Raw genomic sequence first — 17,078 nt, 5'->3', positions numbered from 1 at the left:
GCCATCCTCGAAATTCTATTCCGGGGTCGTTTGCTCAAAAGTCAACTCTCCGGTCAAACTTCCCAAAAATTCAACTTTCGGCATTTCAAGCTTAATTCCACTACGGGCCTCCAAATAATTTTCCGTACACGCTCCTAAGTCCAAAATCACCATACGGAGCTATTGACATTATCAAAATTCTATTCCAAAGTCGTTTGCTCAAAAGTCAACTCTCCGATCAACTCTTTCCATTTAAGCTTCAAATTAAGGATTGTTCTTTTAATTTAATTCTGAATCTTCATTAAATCAAACTCGACCACACCCGCGGGTCATAATACATATTGTGAAGCTGCTCGAGATCTTAAGTCACTGAATGGGGCGTAAATTCTTAAAACGACAAGTTGGGTCGTGACACTAAGGGCCTTCGTACTTTTAATATAGTATATATAGGAATATTAATGTATTCACCCAAGAATTTCACGCAAATTCCTATATCTTCTCTCCACGGGGGTTTAATTTCTCAAACGCTAGACAACTAATTAATAGCATATCTACAAATTAAAACAACCGCCCTATACTCAATTGGTTAGAGTCTCGTGATAATGTATTATAAAACAATAAAAGAAGAAGAAGAATATTGCAGAGAAAAGTAGGGAGAGATAATTCTTATTGATTTGATATGAATTACAATGGAATAGAATCCCTATATTTATAGGGAAAAAGTGACTTAGCCACCAAGTAACAAACCCTAGAATCTCTCTAAAATATAGACATTCACATTAAATACAATTTTATTTATAACAATAAAGTTTTAGTTGAAGTCAAAATCCTAAATATTAGGATATTAATAAAATGACTATTTTATTCATTGTGAACTCTATTTTTAAAGGGTAAAAAAGGCGAACGACATTTCGCTAAGGTTCTTCGTACTTTTAATATATATATATATATATATATATATATATATATATATATATATATATATATATATATGTATGTATAAATAATTAATTCATTTCACTTTATTTTTATACTTAATTAGAACAATAAGACGTGATTTAGTATAAATACGGGATGCAAATTGTATTTAATTCCTGGTTGAATTGCCATTTGCCACTGCCAATGCTACAATGAGTCAAAAGGTGGTTGGATATTTTCTTTATTCATTTGTGAAAAATATCCGAACCCAATATATCATATTTTGTGGACACGCTTTCTTCGTTAACCCAAAACTTGCACGTGCGTAGCTAAACCACACGTGTAAAACATATTTTATGGAAATATTTAATTAAGGGAAAAAGATTAAATACGTTACTAAAAATAACAATAAAGAATAAAGAATTAACATTAATAATAAATGAAAAGTACAAGTATAACCTACTCTACTTCTTCCCTTTCTTCTTCCTAGTGCGCAACTCAGATCGCAAAGGGGCTGAAGGTTTCTAATTCTCTGAGACCTTCTACTTTTTATCTTTAATTATTTAATATGTGTGCGCGCGCTCGTGCAGATGACAAAATTTTATGTTTTTTTATTGTGAATTTTATTCAGTTAATGTTGTGTGTGTTTATGTAGGAAATTTGAGGAAGGAGATCTGATGTACTTGCTTGTGGATCTTAATTATTCGGGAGATCATGATCGCCGTAGAGCATAAAGGTATGACTTTTTATTTTATTTTTATTTTTTAATATGGGTATTTAATGCTGTTATGTTTTATGTGTGTGGAATTTGCCATGGTGGGATGTCGACTTTTCAGAAATTATGGGGTTGAACTGAAGGATAGGAATTGTGGGTTTCATGTGTATTTTTTGAATGCAATGAATAAGCATTTGATTCACTGTGGTCTTTGGTTTTGAATGGATGTGAAAGAGTAAGTTTTTGATCATGTAGTGCTATTGGTGTTTTTTTTCTTACTTTTTATGAAGATAATACATGCAATGCTATTGTTGGGGAAAGACTAGGAAGACTTTAAGGTTGAATAATTGGTTACCAAGTTTTTTTTTTGTGACAACGGTGGTCGGGGACAGCGTCCTTTCTAGTTTATGCGCATATTGACTATTACACCGAGTACCTGCTACCTCCCACCGACTCAGGCAGATGAGAATAAATCACCTAGTTTTTTGCTGTCTCTGTTGAGGTTTGAACCCTAGTCCCCCAAATTTACACTCACTTTATTGACTCCCTATGCCAATACCTTGGATAAACATAATTTCTGGGGTAGGGGGTGTGGGGGTGGGGTGGGGGGAATAATTTTGTCTTTAGGTTATGGATATTTTGCTTCCCCTTTTTTTCAATGGGAGTTTATGTTGGAACTTAGAACTGTAAGTTTTAGTGCTATTTGACTTTTTAAAGTTTAAATGGACATACATAATGTTCTTCCAAACCTATCAAAGAACAATGGTTCTTTCATTTTGGAGATACTATTTTGTTGAGAGAAGTTGTTATTTGGCTAGTTCATTCCATTGTCAATTTTTGGAGTAAATGTAATATTGCACTAAATCCACAACCGGGATGGGAAAAAGCAACTACACCTCAATCCAGAATAAATTGTGGTTTGTTATATGAATCTTCATCGACTATATTGTTCCAGTTAAGCTCATTTTAGACAAATATTATGTAAATTAAAAATAAAAAGTACTACACGTTCTACTGGCATATAAATCTCTCACATGACTAAAAGACTCCTAGAAAACATTGGATTAAAGTAAATGTATTACTATAACTAAAATATATTCCCAACTAATTGGTATCGCCTATATAGATTCTTTTCTTCCATTATGTCCTATTTTCCGCTAGATTTGCATGGATTCTCTAGAGATTGTAGGTCTTTCGATATAACTTATGTGATTTTAGGTCTACCTCATCCCCGTCAATACCTTTGCTTTCACACTCATAGACTGGTGCATCCGAAAGTCGATACAAGACACGACCAAACCATCTCAAATAACCTTCTCTTATTTATTCTCGAAGTGTGCTACTTGCACCTTCTGGTGAGCATGACCATTTTTAATCTTGTCTAATCTTGTATGACCACATCTTTCCTATCATCTGGATCTCCGTGACATTCATCTTGTGGATATTGTTTGCATTTAGGCACCACAATCCTATCTAATCTCATCTCAACTTCAATCGTGCATATATTTAGTCTTAAGCTGCTTATCCTAAACTCTTAGCCTCAGGAGGATCCTTGCTGTTTTCCTATCTTTTGAGCTGTGATTCTTGGTTGAAAAGGTGATTTGCTGGGATTTAAATCTTACCTTATAAAAAAAGATGATTTACTGGGATGAACTGGTGAAGAGTTTAGTAATGTGATTTAATGGCAATTTAGAACTAATGTGTTAGTGCACTTTTGGGACCTAAAGTTCACCGTTACGTGAAAATAAAAAGCTCTAGCAAGTTCCTCCCCCACCCCCACCCCCAAAGAAAAGGAAGAAGCCACTGACCCCCACTATATTGGCAACTGGTAAGCGTGTCTGTTATTTTTCAAACAAACCCTTGAACAGAGGTTTCCAGATGTAAAATTTTCATTTTCTGAAATACCTCCTTTTACTGGAAATCTGCTAGTAACATTCTATCTGGGCTTGCTGTAAGTAATTAGCTGGAAGTGATCCCTTTTCTTTTCATAAATTTTCTAGTACTAAATGCTAACTCTTACTTGTGTTTCCAATAATACACCATCTAACCACCTGTCTTCTCACAGAAAAAGGAACCAGTGAATAGGCTTATTTTTCGTAAGTAGGACCACCGAATAAAGCTATACCTTTTGGAAAATATGAACTTATAAAATTTGCCTCCCAAGGGACTTCTTGATGCCACACAAGCTTCTCTTTTGGGGTAGTTGATAGTGATTGATGATCTACATGTTTTATTGGGTGTGAGGAATAAACTCGCGATCATTTCTGCAATCTTAACACTTGATGTCCACTCCTTCTACTCCATGACTAGTTGAGTTGTACCACCTGCCCTCAGAGTAAAGTCAGTGTACCAGTATCACATTCTGATTTATGTGTGGGAGCAAAACTAAGCTTGAGACTTGAGTAACCACAAATGCTATAGTTACTCCCCTTTTAGTTTTTAATTTATGGAACTAGTTGTATTTTCCCTCTCCTATGTTCTCTGCATGAAGCAAAACTCCATTGTTGAAGGAAAATGCTTATTTGAGAGGTGAGCAGAGTGTCCTTTTGCATACAGCAGAGTGTCTCCTCTTAACAGCCAGAGATCTTACCTTAATAAAAAAAATTCAAAACAAAAGCCAGAGATTCTGAACTGTAAAAGCTTGGATGGAGCTTTGCCATTCTAGTCCATGAAGTCTGTTCAAAATAAGCATCAAAGAATTCCCATGGTTCTCATGTACTTAAGTTATAGACTAGTAACTAGTTCATTTGAGAAGTAGTTTGATTGCCTGTAGTTAGGGCTGGTACCTTAAGGAGAAAAGCTGCAGATCTGCATTAACATTTAACTAGAACTTTGGCACGGCCTCTTAGTCATCTGAACAGACAAGCTGCAATGAGATTTAAGTTTTTAGCAGTGTTATCAAAGGCGAAAAGCGCAAAAAAGCTCTAAGGTCCATTGGGGTTTTAAGCTCAAAGCGCAAATAAAGCGTGGGCTTTAATGAAAAAAAGCGCAACGGAAGAAAAAGTAAAAAATATGCATGTAGTCCAAGACTAATCATTATAAGCATGAATAACAAATATATGAACAAAGAAATTGAAAAAAAATTCACAATAAAGTGAAATATCAATTGTTTAAGGACGCATGTTCAGGATTACACTCATTGGCAAGGAAAAGTATGACTTAGAGCTTTGATGCGACACTAAAGCGCCCACAAAGCAAGGCGAAGCGGTCAACGTATTTTGAGCCTCGCTTCAGGGCTTAAGCGCGCCTGTGACAACACTGGTTTTTAGTCCTTTGTTATAAGTCAGTATGCTGTGTTTATTTTAAAATCTTCTTTTGGGTTTGTTTGATTTTGTGGCAATTATGTACTTTGGGATCTTAATTTACTCATGTTTGTGAAACACTTTCATTAGTACCTATGTGATGTATTTGTTATTTATCCTTGGACTGCAGATACTATGCATACGAACTGTGAGGCATCCGTAAGATGCCTCCAGAATGCAGGCTATCCCCATAATCTGCATTACAGTAGGACTGCTGTCAATGTCTTACCAGAGCCTAGTGATGGCGCCTATATTCATCCAGGTGGGGATAGCTTGGACGGCACATTGAGTGGTGAACCTATTGACTCTTCAAAAGAATCCCCAAACCACACTGTTTATCAGCATGGCTTTGGTTTATGGTCAGCCTTTTATCCTAATTCAAATATGCATCTGCGCTCCGTGAATGCTATTGAAAGCCAGCTCTTTCCATATCCAGTGGATAACCACTACCATTATAGCCTATTAAACATGTTCCCTCAAAATTATCAGTATGATTATCGGTTCCAAGATTTTCAGTATTTTGTTGTTATTGACTTTGAGGCAACATGTGATAAGGAAAAGAATCCTCACCCTCAGGAGATAATAGAGTTTCCATCAGTAATAGTGAGTAGCACGACTGGCCAGCTGGAGGCTTGTTTTCAAACTTATGTGAGGCCAACGTGCAATCAACTATTGAGTGATTTCTGCAAAGATCTGACTGGTATCCAGCAAATTCAGGTTGGTTGCAACTTTTGATTTGCTACCTATTATAAGATTTCGTCTGAGATGGATGAGAGTTTTAACTAAATAATGGAAGAACCTTGGATAAGCATATTTTTAAACATGTAGCTTACTATCCTTCCATATTATGAAGATTGACTTAATTTGATGGGTTGAAGTTGGAAACTATCTGCTAGTAGTTATGTTATTCATTTGCTCATTGATTGCTTTTCTAACTTTATTAGTGTAAAAAAAATTATAAATAACTAGAGCAACAACAAAGAAAATTAAGATTTTTACAGAGCTTGTGGAGGTACTTTCACTCTTGTGCGGGAATGTGTGTTGCAGCTTGCAAGGTTAAATGAGCAATCATGAAATGGAGTAGTTGTAGTAGAATTCTATCATTTGTTATGTCGGAAATTTGAAATGGCCAACATGTGGTTTGAGATATATCCTCCATATGGCTATTAGATATTTGAGAAGTAAATGATAGATTTTGGTATATTGTTTCGGTTATGTGGTGCAAATGATTGAACTTCAAATTTATGATATCAACTTCACCCCCCTGTGATGTGTAGTATCTCATTGGTTTTAGACAATATAGAAGGGTTTGTCTCTTAATACACCCTTTACTACCTCTATGTGCTTGTGATTACCAATTTTATTGACCACCATTGAAGAGATTAATCTAACTAGGTCTAAAAACATGAGTTTGTAAGATGAGGTGGATACGTCCAAACTCCTTAGAGAACACTAGTCTTTCTTGAATATAAGGTGATTAAGTTTCGTCCATTGCTAGGCATGTTTTGTTCCAATCTGACTTAAGTATTTCGATCTAGTTTTTGGACACATTTCACTCTCAAGCAGGTATGATCCTTATTTTCATTAATAGAATTTTTTCAAAGGAAGTCGTGAGAGAACCCTTTTCTGTCATAGAATTGAGTTTTCTAAAAGGAATGTCTTACTGAGGTTTGAACAATGGTGCTCATGGATTTGTCCTGAAGTTGACGGCACTAAACAATAAATATCTGGCAAAATCATTGATTGCTGTGAGAAGGCACGAGAGAAAATATGTTATTGATATTTTGATGAACAATACAATACAAGAGGTCCTTATTTATAGCTATACTATACAAGGACATACTATTCCTCTACCAATGTGGGACAATACTACACTATATACATGCTGTAAACTAACACTCCCCCTCAAGCCGGTGCATACAAATCATATGTACCGAGCTTGTTACATATATAACCAATACGAGGACCAGTGAGAGACTTGGTGAAAATATCTGCAAGCTGATCATTCGACCTCACAAACTTTGTAGCAATCTCTCCTGAAAGTATCTTTTCTCTGACGAAGTGACAATCAATCTCAATGTGTTTAGTTCTCTCATGGAACACCGGATTTGATGCAATATGAAGGGCAACTTGATTATCGCACACAAGTTCCATCCGATTGATTTCACCAAATTTCAACTCTTTGAGCAATTATTTGGTCCAGACTAGCTTACATGTTGCCATAGCCATTGCTCGATATTCTGCTTCTGCACTAGACCGAGCAACTACATTCTGTTTCTTGCTCTTCCAGGACACCAAATTTCCTCCTACTAAAATACAATATCCAGACGTAGAACGTCTATCAGAAGGTGATCCTGCCCAATTAGCATCCGAGTATCCAATGATCTGCTCATGACCTCGATCCTCAAAGAGTAACCCTTTGCTTAGAGCCGATTTATATATCGAATAATGCAGACAACTGCATCCCAATGACTATCACAGGGAGAATTCATAAACTGACTTACAACACTCACATGATAAGAAATGTCGGGTCCAGTCACTGTGAGATAATTTAATTTTCCAACCAGCCGCCTATAGCTTGCAGGATCGCTAAGCGGCTCCCCCTGTCCTGGCATAAGTTTAGAATTCGGATCCATCGGAGTGTCAACAGGTCTGCAACCTATCATCCCCGTCTCCTCAAGAATGTCTAAAGCATATTTTCTTTGAGAAATAACAATACCTGAGCTAGACTGGGCAACCTCAATACCTAGAAAGTACTTTCAATCTGCCTAGATCCTTAGTTTGGAAGTGCTGGAAGAGATGCTGCTTCAGATTGGTAATACCATCCCGATCATTGCCAGTAATAACAATATCATCAACATAGACTACCAGATAAATACAGAGACTTGAAGCAGAGTGCCGATAAAACACAGAGTGATCATCTTCACTACGATTCATGCCAAACTCCTGGATAACCATGCTGAACTTACCAAACCAGGCTCGAGGAGACTGCTTTAGACCATAAAGTGACCGACGCGAGCGACATACAAGGCCACGAGACTCCCCCTGAGCAACAAAACCAGGAGGTTGCTCCATATAAACCTCATCCTCAAGATCACCGTGAAGAAAGGCATTTTTAATGTCCAGCTGATAGAGGGGCCAATGACGAACCGCAACCATGGATAGAAATAGGTGGATTGAAGCCACTTTAGCCACGGGAGAGAAGGTATCACTGTAATCGAGCCCAAATATCTGAGTATATCATTTGGTAACAAGACGGGCCTTAAGTCGATCAATCTGTCCATCGGGACCAACTTTGACTGCATAAACCCAACAACAACCAACAGTAGATTGACCTGAGGGAAGAGGAACAAGCTCTCAAGTACCACTTGTATGTAAAACAGACATCTCGTCACTCATAGCCTGTCGCCATCCTGGATGAGACAACGCTTCACCTGTAGACTTAGGGATGGAAACCGAGGACAAAGAAGATATAAAAACATAATGGGGAGATGACAGACGATGATAGCTCAAACAGACATAATGAGGATTAGGGTTAAGTGTGGTCCGCATACCTTTTCGAAGTGCAATCGGTGTACTAGGAGCAGGGTCCGCAGCAGGAGCAGGGTCAGGTGCAGGACGAGAACCAGTTGGGCCTGATGGAGGACGCAAACGACGATGATAAGTCAAGAGTGGTGTTTCTGTGGCTGGGGAATTAGGGGGAACAACACTAGATTTCTCAACGGTTGGTATGGATGAAACCTCTGTGGTCGAAGGTGGAGGAGCTATAGTAAACTCCTCAAAGGTCGGTATAGGTAAGACCTCAGATATATCATGGTGGTCAGCAGAAGTAAAGAAAGGTTTACTCAAAAAATGTGACGTCAGCTGACATAAGGTACCTACGAAGATCTGGAGAATAACAACGATATCCCTTCTGAACACGAGAAGACACACTTGAGAGCACGAGGAGCTAACTTATCTTTCCCAGGGGCTAGGGCTAAGTTATGAACAAAACACGTGCTCCCAAAAACACGAGGTGGAAGAGAGTATAAGGGTGATTGGGGAAACAATACTGAATGCGGAATCTGATTCTTGATGGGAGATGAAGGCATCCGATTAATCAAATAACAAGCTGTGAGAACTGCATCGCCCCAAAAACGCAACGGAACACGAGATTCAATTAGAAGTGTGCGAGCAGTCTCAATAAGGTGCCTATTCTTTCTCTCAGCAACCCCATTTTGCTGAGGGGTATAAGGACAAGTTGTCTGATGAATAATTCCTTCAGAAGTCATAAACTGCTGAAATTGAGAATGATAAATATTCTAAGGCATTATCACTGCGAAAAATGCGAATAGAAACATCAAATTGGTTTTTGATTTCAGCACAGAAACTATGAAATATAGAAAATAACTCAGAACGATCTTTCATTAAGAAAAGCCAAGTACATCTTGAATAATCATCAATGAAACTAACAAAATAACGAACTGACTCTACTAGGACCCCATATATCAGAATGAACTAAGGAGAAGACAGACTCTGCATGACTCTCAACACTACGCGAAAAGGAGGCTCGGGTATGTTTCCCAAGTTGACACGACTCACAATCTAATGTAGACAAACTAGATAAACTAGGCACCATCTTTTGAAGTTTGGATAAACTCGGATGTCCTAAACGTATGTGGAAGGACTGATTATTCAATATTTGACAAAAGTGATATATTACCAGAGATGTGATCAGAAGCGCCTGAGTCCATGACCCATGGGCCAAGAGTGCTAGACTGGGAAACACAAGCAAAAGAATTACCAGTAACAGAAGTATCAGTCTGAGCAACTGAGGCTACTTGTGGAGATGTCTGCTTACTTGCTCGATACTGAAGGAGCTCATTATATTCTTCTTTAGATAAAGAAAATCCCTGGTTACCTGGAGTCTCGGTCTGAGCAATGTAAGCATTTTTGGGTGGACGACCATGTAAGGAATAACACATTTCACGTGTGTCCAAGTTTGTGACAATAAGAACACTTGGGTCTAGATCTTTCAAAACGACCTCCTCTTCGTCTATGCTCCATAGTTTGAGATGCCCGAACATCCATTGTCTGGGATGCAAGAACAGAGGAATCCAGTATCTGTGATGAGATCACTGGTGGACTTGGTGCAGCAGCAAGGCAGAGTAATCGAGAGAATAATTCATCAACTGTCGGGACAGTCGGACTCGCCAAAATCTGGTCGCGTACTGAATCAAGATCATTAGGAAGTCCAGCGAGGGTAAGAATGAGAAACATCTTCTGTCGCTGCTCTTGTTGTTTTTCCACACTAGCAGAAACTGACATCAACTTCTCAAATTCCTCCATGACTGCCTGTACTTGACCCAAGTAAGTAGACATATCCAATTCCTGCTTCTTTAAGTTTGTCATCCGCGATATCACATCATAGAAGCGAGATATGTCATTAGTGTATAAGGTGCGTGCCTTTGCCCAAACCAAATAACATGTCTGGAATGGACGAAACAAGGGTATCAACTTGGAATCAATAGATCGCCACAAGATGCTACATAACTGAGCATCGATTTTTGCCCAAAGTGCTATTGCCTTTTCATCTCCATCGCTAGACTGTTTGATTAGATGATCTTGAACACCTCGACCTCTACACCACAACTCGACATATGAAGCCCAAGCTAAGTAGTTTGAACCTCCCATTAAAGGTTCTGAGGTAATAATAGCACTAGAGCTTCCAGAACTCATGTTTCTAGACCCAAAAGAATCAAATCCCAAAGACATTGTTGCAAATTATTACCAAATAAGAGAAAGAATCAACTGTAATCCACTGAAACAGAGTACGGAAGCACAGAAATAGAATACTGAAATACTGTAGCTGCCGGAATCTACTGTAGCTGTCGGAAAAAACTCAGTTGTCGGAATGAAATGAAAACAGTAGGGGTATGATCGGAATTACCAGGCGACCCAACTGTTCTGAAAGAAGATTTTCAAAAAATGGCCGGAGCGCGTGAGCTCACGCGCGAGCTTCTGGTGGCGCGTGGAGGCGCGTGAGGAGGCTGCTGCCAGAGCTTTTCACTGGGGTTTGGTCGCCGGACAGTGATGACTCTTGTGGTAGTGTTAGATTTTGCACAACACTGACAGAAATGAAGCAGATAGAAAACAGCCTTAAAAAAGTACTGATTTCTCTTTCCCGGAATCGCTGGAATTTATGCACAGCGATAAGTCTCTCACAATTGCTCTGATACCATGTGAGAAGGCACGGGAGAAAATATGTTATTGATATTTTGATGAACAATACAATACAAGAGGTACTTATTTATAGCTATACTATACAAGGACATACTACTCCTCTACCAATGTGGGACAATACTACACTATATACATGCTGTAAACTAACAATTGCTAAGAAAACATTCTGCAATATATTAATATTAGAAACAGGAATAAAAAATTAATATAAGAAAACTTGTTACTAAATCTCCTTGGTAAAAAAAAACTAGTTACTGAATGTGAACAAGAAATTTTGAACTGCATTTTTGCATCTGCATCAGAAACTTGATATGTATGGCGTTTTAACTCCAATGACATGGTTTTCACTTCATATAATTTACTAAATTCCAGTATGTTTTAAACTTCCTATATATATATATTGCATTATATATTTCTCATATTTTTCTTCATTTGTGCCTTTCTTTGCTTAAAGCATTCACTTGAATTGCTTAAGGAATAACGCAGTTTTTAAGGACAGGCTTGGAGTTTAGAGTATCTTTTCTATTGAAACTTATTGTGCTGCACCTTCTTTCTCGAGTAGGTTTGACCTGTTTTGTGAATATTGCCCAGTCTATTGCTACTTTCTGTGGGTTTAATGTTGTAACAGCTGAGTCATGCAAGTTGGATTTTTTTTCCTTTGACAGGTTGACAGAGGAGTTACTCTAAGTGAAGCTCTCCTTAGGCATGACAAGTGGCTTGAGAAGAAAGGGATAAAGAATACCAACTTTGCTGTTGTGACATGGTCCAGTTGGGATTGCCGTGTGATGTTGGAATCAGAATGCCGATACAAGAAGATAAGGAAGCCTCCTTATTTCAACCGGTAGGTTTATATTCTTATTTTTATCTGTGTTCTAAAATGGAGCACTTTTTCTTTGGGTTAACATAAAAAACGTATTCCAGATGGATCAACTTGAAGGTTCCTTTCAAAGAGGTTTTTGGAGGTGCAAGGTGCAATTTGAAAGAGGCGGTCCAAATGGCTGGCCTAGCATGGCAGGGCCGTGCACACTGTGGTCTTGATGATGCCAAAAATACAGCCCGCTTGCTTGCTTTGCTCATGCACAGGGGTTTCAGATTCTCTATCACTGATTCTCTGATGTATCATTTTAGTAATGAACCCTCTACATGGAAGCTACCCCCAGATCACCCATCGTTTCCCTCTTATCAACCTCAAAAGACGAGGGACATGCCTCCAGGATTGCAAAATCATCAGCCTTACTGTTTCTGTGGAGTAAGAAGCAGCAAAGGGATGTTCCGGAAACCAGGTCCAAAGCAAGGAAGCTTATTCTTCGGGTGTGGGAATTGGACTGCTGCTAGAGGTGCCTGTTGCCAGTATTTCGAGTGGGCCTTGTCCTGAAGGACCAGAAAAAATGACATAACATTATTCAGCCGAATCATCATCATCTCTCTCTTTCTCGCTTCTTTCTCTCTATGTAAAAAGTGAAACGAAAAGACTTGGTTGATGACTGTTTGAGGAAGTGAGTCTACACTTCTCTTGTGGAGATCTTCACTTCCTACCAAAGTAAATATGGATAGTTGAATCAAACCCTTTGGTTTCCAGTTAATGTTTATGAGCGGTAAACTTAGGAAATGAAAGATGGAATGATCCAACCATTTTAAACTGACTTGTTAACAGTGATTGAACTCTATGGAGATGAGTAATGGTGTAGTTAGAAGCATGCATTGACATGCCCAGACATGCTTTATTGTGTTAAAAATAACGTGTGAGCATTTGCTATTCAATGGGAATGATAGCAGAGTTGCTTGCTCATAATTTCTCCTTATCCCCCTCCCCTCACCCTTTATTTCTTTTCTAAATTTGACTATTACATTGGATCTGGAGCTGGAAGTGTTGTGCCTTAGTGGACCTCAAATTATTCAAGATTGAATTTTGTAGTAATTTCCAGTTGTCTTTTCAAATAGCTTATCTTGAAAATGAAGGGCGTTACAGGAAGAGTCTCATAGGCACATTTTTGGTAGATATTTAGTGTCAATAGGAACAAGCCTTAGTATAAGTGTCTGAGCGAAAAAGTTGACCAAGTTGAAGCTGCCGCATGTGTAGACTTCTTTCATCAGTTCCATGTCTTTAATGTAAATTTGCTTAGCCTTTTCTCGAGTAGAGTAATCATTTGAGGAATATTTTCATTCTCCGTAAAGTTTCAGCAAGTTTGAAGTTCTTTAGTTCGTTCAGTCTTTGACAAACTTATATAACTTACATTTGGTTATCATTGTTATATGCAAGCCTTCAAGATTTTATCAACTCTTTTTATACTTTTATATGTTGTAATTTATTTTCTTCCACCAAAGTAGCTATTGACCCCGTGCACACTTGCTTACTTCTCGTCTATCACTATATTACAAAAAAAATGGTACATTTACCAAATACCAGCTGGATGGTGGTCGTTGCATCTTTCAAAAGCCTTTTTATTTTTTATTTTTCGAGCTTTTAGTTCTGAGAATTCATAATGCACACGAATTAAAAACATTTCTCAACCATGACAAATAGCAAGTGAATGCTTTGACATCCTTTTTTCCACCTTAATTGCCCAGCAAAACAGGGAAACGAGGGATCGAGTAAGAACTGCAGAGGATAGAGGCTTCAATATCCAAAGATTGTTACAAGAACAACAAAAAGTAAACAATTTTCACTTAATAGTCCTAAAATGTCATCGAATATAATTAGAGTCCCAGTAGCAAAAATAACACAAATTTTGGGCATCTGAGAAATTTTGAAACTGCACCTCAAATGTAAAACGGCTTTGTACTCGATACTTCCCCGTGGTGTTAAAAGTTTTAAGGTCTTATTATGAAAATAAGCAAACAAAGGTCATAATCACATCTTTTGAAGTAATCTAGTGTAGGAAATTCAATAAATTAGCTACTAAATAAACAAACCATGCACTTTGCTTTTATCAAAAGTCTTAGTTTAACAGCAAAATTGTAATTCCAAAAACTTTGTAATACATAAAGTCTGGAGGGCAAAATACCACAGCATATAAAGAGTAACTCATCTACCTAGGTAAGACCTAAGAATCAGCAATAGTGACCTCAACCTCAACACCAGGTTCAATGGTGATTGAGGTGATTTGTTTGACAACATCTGCAGAACTGAAAAGGTCAATGACCCGCTTGTGGACACGCAGCTCAAATCTGTCCCATGTATTTGTACCTGTGTAGAGACAAATGAAGTAGAAAATTAAACTTTTTGATGAAAATAATTTTTCCAGAAAATAAACTCCTCGGATATACAGTTTTTTATTGATAGAATCACATATCATCAACATGAAACAAAATTAAAAGAGGCAATACAAGAGGGTCCGACTCCATAGATTACTTAATGTTATCTTCTAAGACCTAGAGAATGAGCATTAAAATAAAGAAACTAGTGGGGCCTGGGGGAATCAAAACCAACCAGCAATCCAAACATCATCACGGTAGGAAGACAACGAAAAAGAGCCTGGAATTTTATTATGAGTAGATGTAATGGAAATGTGGCTTGTCGGTATGGGTTAAGAGAGATTTTTTTTTTTGGGGGGGGGGGGGGGTGTGTGTGTGGCTCAAATGTAGTTAAGGAAAAGGATGTCAAGTGATTGATTGTTTGATCCAAACACTGTTCATGCTTTCAGATTGATTGTTAGATCCAAACACTGTTCATGCTTTCAAACTCTTGCCAGCTGGTGGTTGATTGTCAAGTGATTGATTGTTCGATCCAAACGCTGTTCATGCTTTCAGATTGATTGTTAGATCCAAACGTTGTTCATGCTTTCAAACTCTTACCACCAGTAACGCTGGCGGTAAGCACCCACTCTTATCCAGCAATTAAACTTTCGAAAAAAAGTTCTTTATTAAGGACTTTGGAACACAAGTTTATATTCTTTAAAACCACTTGCTAGAAGATTAAGTCTCAGATATAAGACTACAGAAACTAACCTTCCAAATTACCAATTTAAAATAGTTGAGCCTAAGTTGACAGATGAACAAAATACTCTCTCCTATTGATACAAGAATCTCTGGATTGGATTCAGAATCAAATATCTCCAGTTAAAATTATGTTATTTCAGAGAGGAACAAAAAGGCATAAAAAAGTATGAAATGGTAGTACCTTCACCACAAGGAGACTTTCTAGTGGTAATGTTAAGGACCTTTGTGGGCATCCTCACTGGTCCCTTCACCCTGAGCCTCTTATCCTTGGCACCACGAACCAAATCAGCACACACTACATGTTTTTAAATCATGTCAAAGAATAAGAGTGTATCTCTTAATAATTTATACAAAACCACAACCACAAGTAAACCATATATGAAATTTCAAACCACAACTCTGACTGCAAAAGTCATTCCCAGCTGAAACACGATGCTCCAAAATCTACTTTAACCAAAAGTTACAAGATATAGGGTACATTTCTTAGAGGTAGAGAAACTAAAACTCATTGACTTTAAAAAAATATAAACTAGTTCTACTTTAAGCATTTGAAAGTCCAGACATAAATCAAATCTACACACAAAAATGTATCAAACAAATAACCTTCTACCAGATAGAAACAAAATGCAGCTTTTGACCTGTACCAATAATAATGAAATCAAATAGTAGCCATGGGGATTCATACAACACGGTCACATCACATAACGAGTAAATTCCCAATTAAGTCCTTTCAACAACTTTCAAAAATTAAAACAAATTGCTTTAAAATCTGCTTCTGACTAGCATATGAGCTCAACACCATTAGTTGATTTGTTAGAGAACAATGTTTCTCAAAATAGACACATTGATACAAATTCAATTACTCTATTATACTAATTATAATTGTACTTCCACCATTTTCTCATCAAGTCTAGGCCAAAAACCAAAACCATAAACCCTAAAGAGTTTAACGGAAACTCTTCGCAACTGACTCGTAGGAAAATCACATACTCATGACATTGGAAAAGAACAGATGTAAAAGAAGCATAAAAGGGGAAACCTTTCTCGAGATTCTTAACATTTTTGGAGGAAAGAGTGATCCTAATCTTGTGAATCTGCTCCTGTGGCTCCTCTAGCCCTGGCTTGGTCGGCTTCATTGCTGCATATGCTGCCATCTTTCTGCACACAAAAAGAAATCAATTTCTCTATCATCCATTTCTTAGAGAGAAGACGGGTGCGTGGAGATTACATTACCTGAGAGTGGAGAGAAGAAGCTCAGAATTATGCAACGGAGACTGACTATTGCTGCCGCTTCAACTTCTCTTTCAAAGGCAATAGGAGGCTTTTGCGAGTACTCCGTCTGCTTTATATACCTAAAACCTAGCTAGGGCTTTATTTTCTTCTGTTTGTTAGGGTAACAAACTTGGACTTTGGAATAGAAAATCATAGAATTAGTCCATTATATCTTGGTTAGTTTAAAATAGTCCTTCAAATATCATTTGAGCAATTTTAATCCTTTATGTTTTATGAAAAATGAACACTTTTTATTCCTATATAATATTTAAAATGTACGATGACTTTTTTTTAATTGAATTGAAAAAAATCACTTACGTTGATATGAATGATCAGAAAATACTAACTCATTTGTTTTTCCAAATATATTTGCAATGTGAAAAAAGTCTTTTTAATCTGTTGCAACCTCAACCTTATAGTTTTAAAATAGCTAAAGATAACATGGGGAACTAGAAAAGAGATATATAATGGGGTTTATGAATAGCTTATAGTGGTGCTTGAGAATGTTAAGCGTTGTAACTTTCAATAAGTGTTGGAACACTAAAGTTGAACACTTATTTTGAAGTTTAAGGTATTCGGTGTATTACATATCTTTCCTTATATTACCTGTTCAACCCTTTGCCCGCCTGCATTTTTGGTTTATTTATCAAAATCTAAATTTTGCATTACCTCACACTCCCTAGAAATTGTTCAGTAGAGAGCAATGTGGCGAATTGGATCTGAGCGCGGGA

At 37.5% G+C, this 17,078-nt stretch overlaps 2 protein-coding genes across 3 annotated transcripts; one reads left to right on the top strand and one right to left on the bottom strand.

The window, feature by feature from the left end:
- Positions 1 to 1,293: 1,293 nt before the first annotated feature.
- On the top strand, positions 1,294 to 12,928 carry LOC104120218 (uncharacterized). Its single transcript, XM_070181683.1, has 5 exons — positions 1,294 to 1,417; positions 1,553 to 1,633; positions 5,045 to 5,631; positions 11,802 to 11,977; positions 12,058 to 12,928. The coding sequence occupies exons 2-5, from the start codon at positions 1,612 to 1,614 to the stop codon at positions 12,509 to 12,511; spliced, it is 1,239 nt and encodes a 412-aa protein (XP_070037784.1). The 5' UTR covers positions 1,294 to 1,417; positions 1,553 to 1,611; the 3' UTR covers positions 12,512 to 12,928.
- Positions 12,929 to 14,036: 1,108 nt separating this feature from the next.
- Positions 14,037 to 16,506, bottom strand: LOC104102722 (small ribosomal subunit protein uS10y-like). Of its 2 annotated transcripts, none has more exons than XM_033657834.2 (4): positions 16,309 to 16,506; positions 16,115 to 16,233; positions 15,257 to 15,370; positions 14,037 to 14,323 (listed from the first exon to the last, which is right to left on the bottom strand). In XM_033657834.2, the coding sequence occupies exons 2-4, from the start codon at positions 16,227 to 16,229 to the stop codon at positions 14,181 to 14,183; spliced, it is 372 nt and encodes a 123-aa protein (XP_033513725.1). In that variant the 5' UTR covers positions 16,230 to 16,233; positions 16,309 to 16,506; the 3' UTR covers positions 14,037 to 14,180. The 2 variants fall into 2 exon arrangements, with proteins under 2 accessions (XP_033513725.1, XP_009608818.1); XM_009610523.4 differs by having other exon boundaries at positions 16,115 to 16,229; positions 16,309 to 16,446.
- Positions 16,507 to 17,078: the final 572 nt, after the last annotated feature.

This window comes from Nicotiana tomentosiformis, chromosome 1 (genome assembly GCF_000390325.3).
Source record: "Nicotiana tomentosiformis chromosome 1, ASM39032v3, whole genome shotgun sequence".
Classification (NCBI taxonomy): Eukaryota; Viridiplantae; Streptophyta; class Magnoliopsida; order Solanales; family Solanaceae; genus Nicotiana; species Nicotiana tomentosiformis.
The sequence above is the reverse complement of the archived record's forward strand: the minus strand, read 5'-3'. Positions and strand labels throughout refer to the sequence as shown.

Excerpts from the sequence above, each read along its gene's own strand:
- LOC104102722 (XM_033657834.2), bottom strand. The coding sequence starts at position 16,229 with ATGGCAGCATATGCAGCAATGAAGCCGACCAAGCCAGGGCTAGAGGAG. Across the intron at positions 15,371-16,114 it reads TGTTAAGAATCTCGAGAAAG|TGTGTGCTGATTTGGTTCGT; the intron begins GTTTCCCCTTTT and ends AAAAACATGTAG. Across the intron at positions 14,324-15,256 it reads AAAGTCTCCTTGTGGTGAAG|GTACAAATACATGGGACAGA; the intron begins GTACTACCATTT and ends GTCTCTACACAG.
- LOC104120218 (XM_070181683.1), top strand. The coding sequence starts at position 1,612 with ATGATCGCCGTAGAGCATAAAG. Across the intron at positions 1,634-5,044 it reads GATCGCCGTAGAGCATAAAG|ATACTATGCATACGAACTGT; the intron begins GTATGACTTTTT and ends CTTGGACTGCAG. Across the intron at positions 11,978-12,057 it reads AAGCCTCCTTATTTCAACCG|ATGGATCAACTTGAAGGTTC; the intron begins GTAGGTTTATAT and ends AACGTATTCCAG.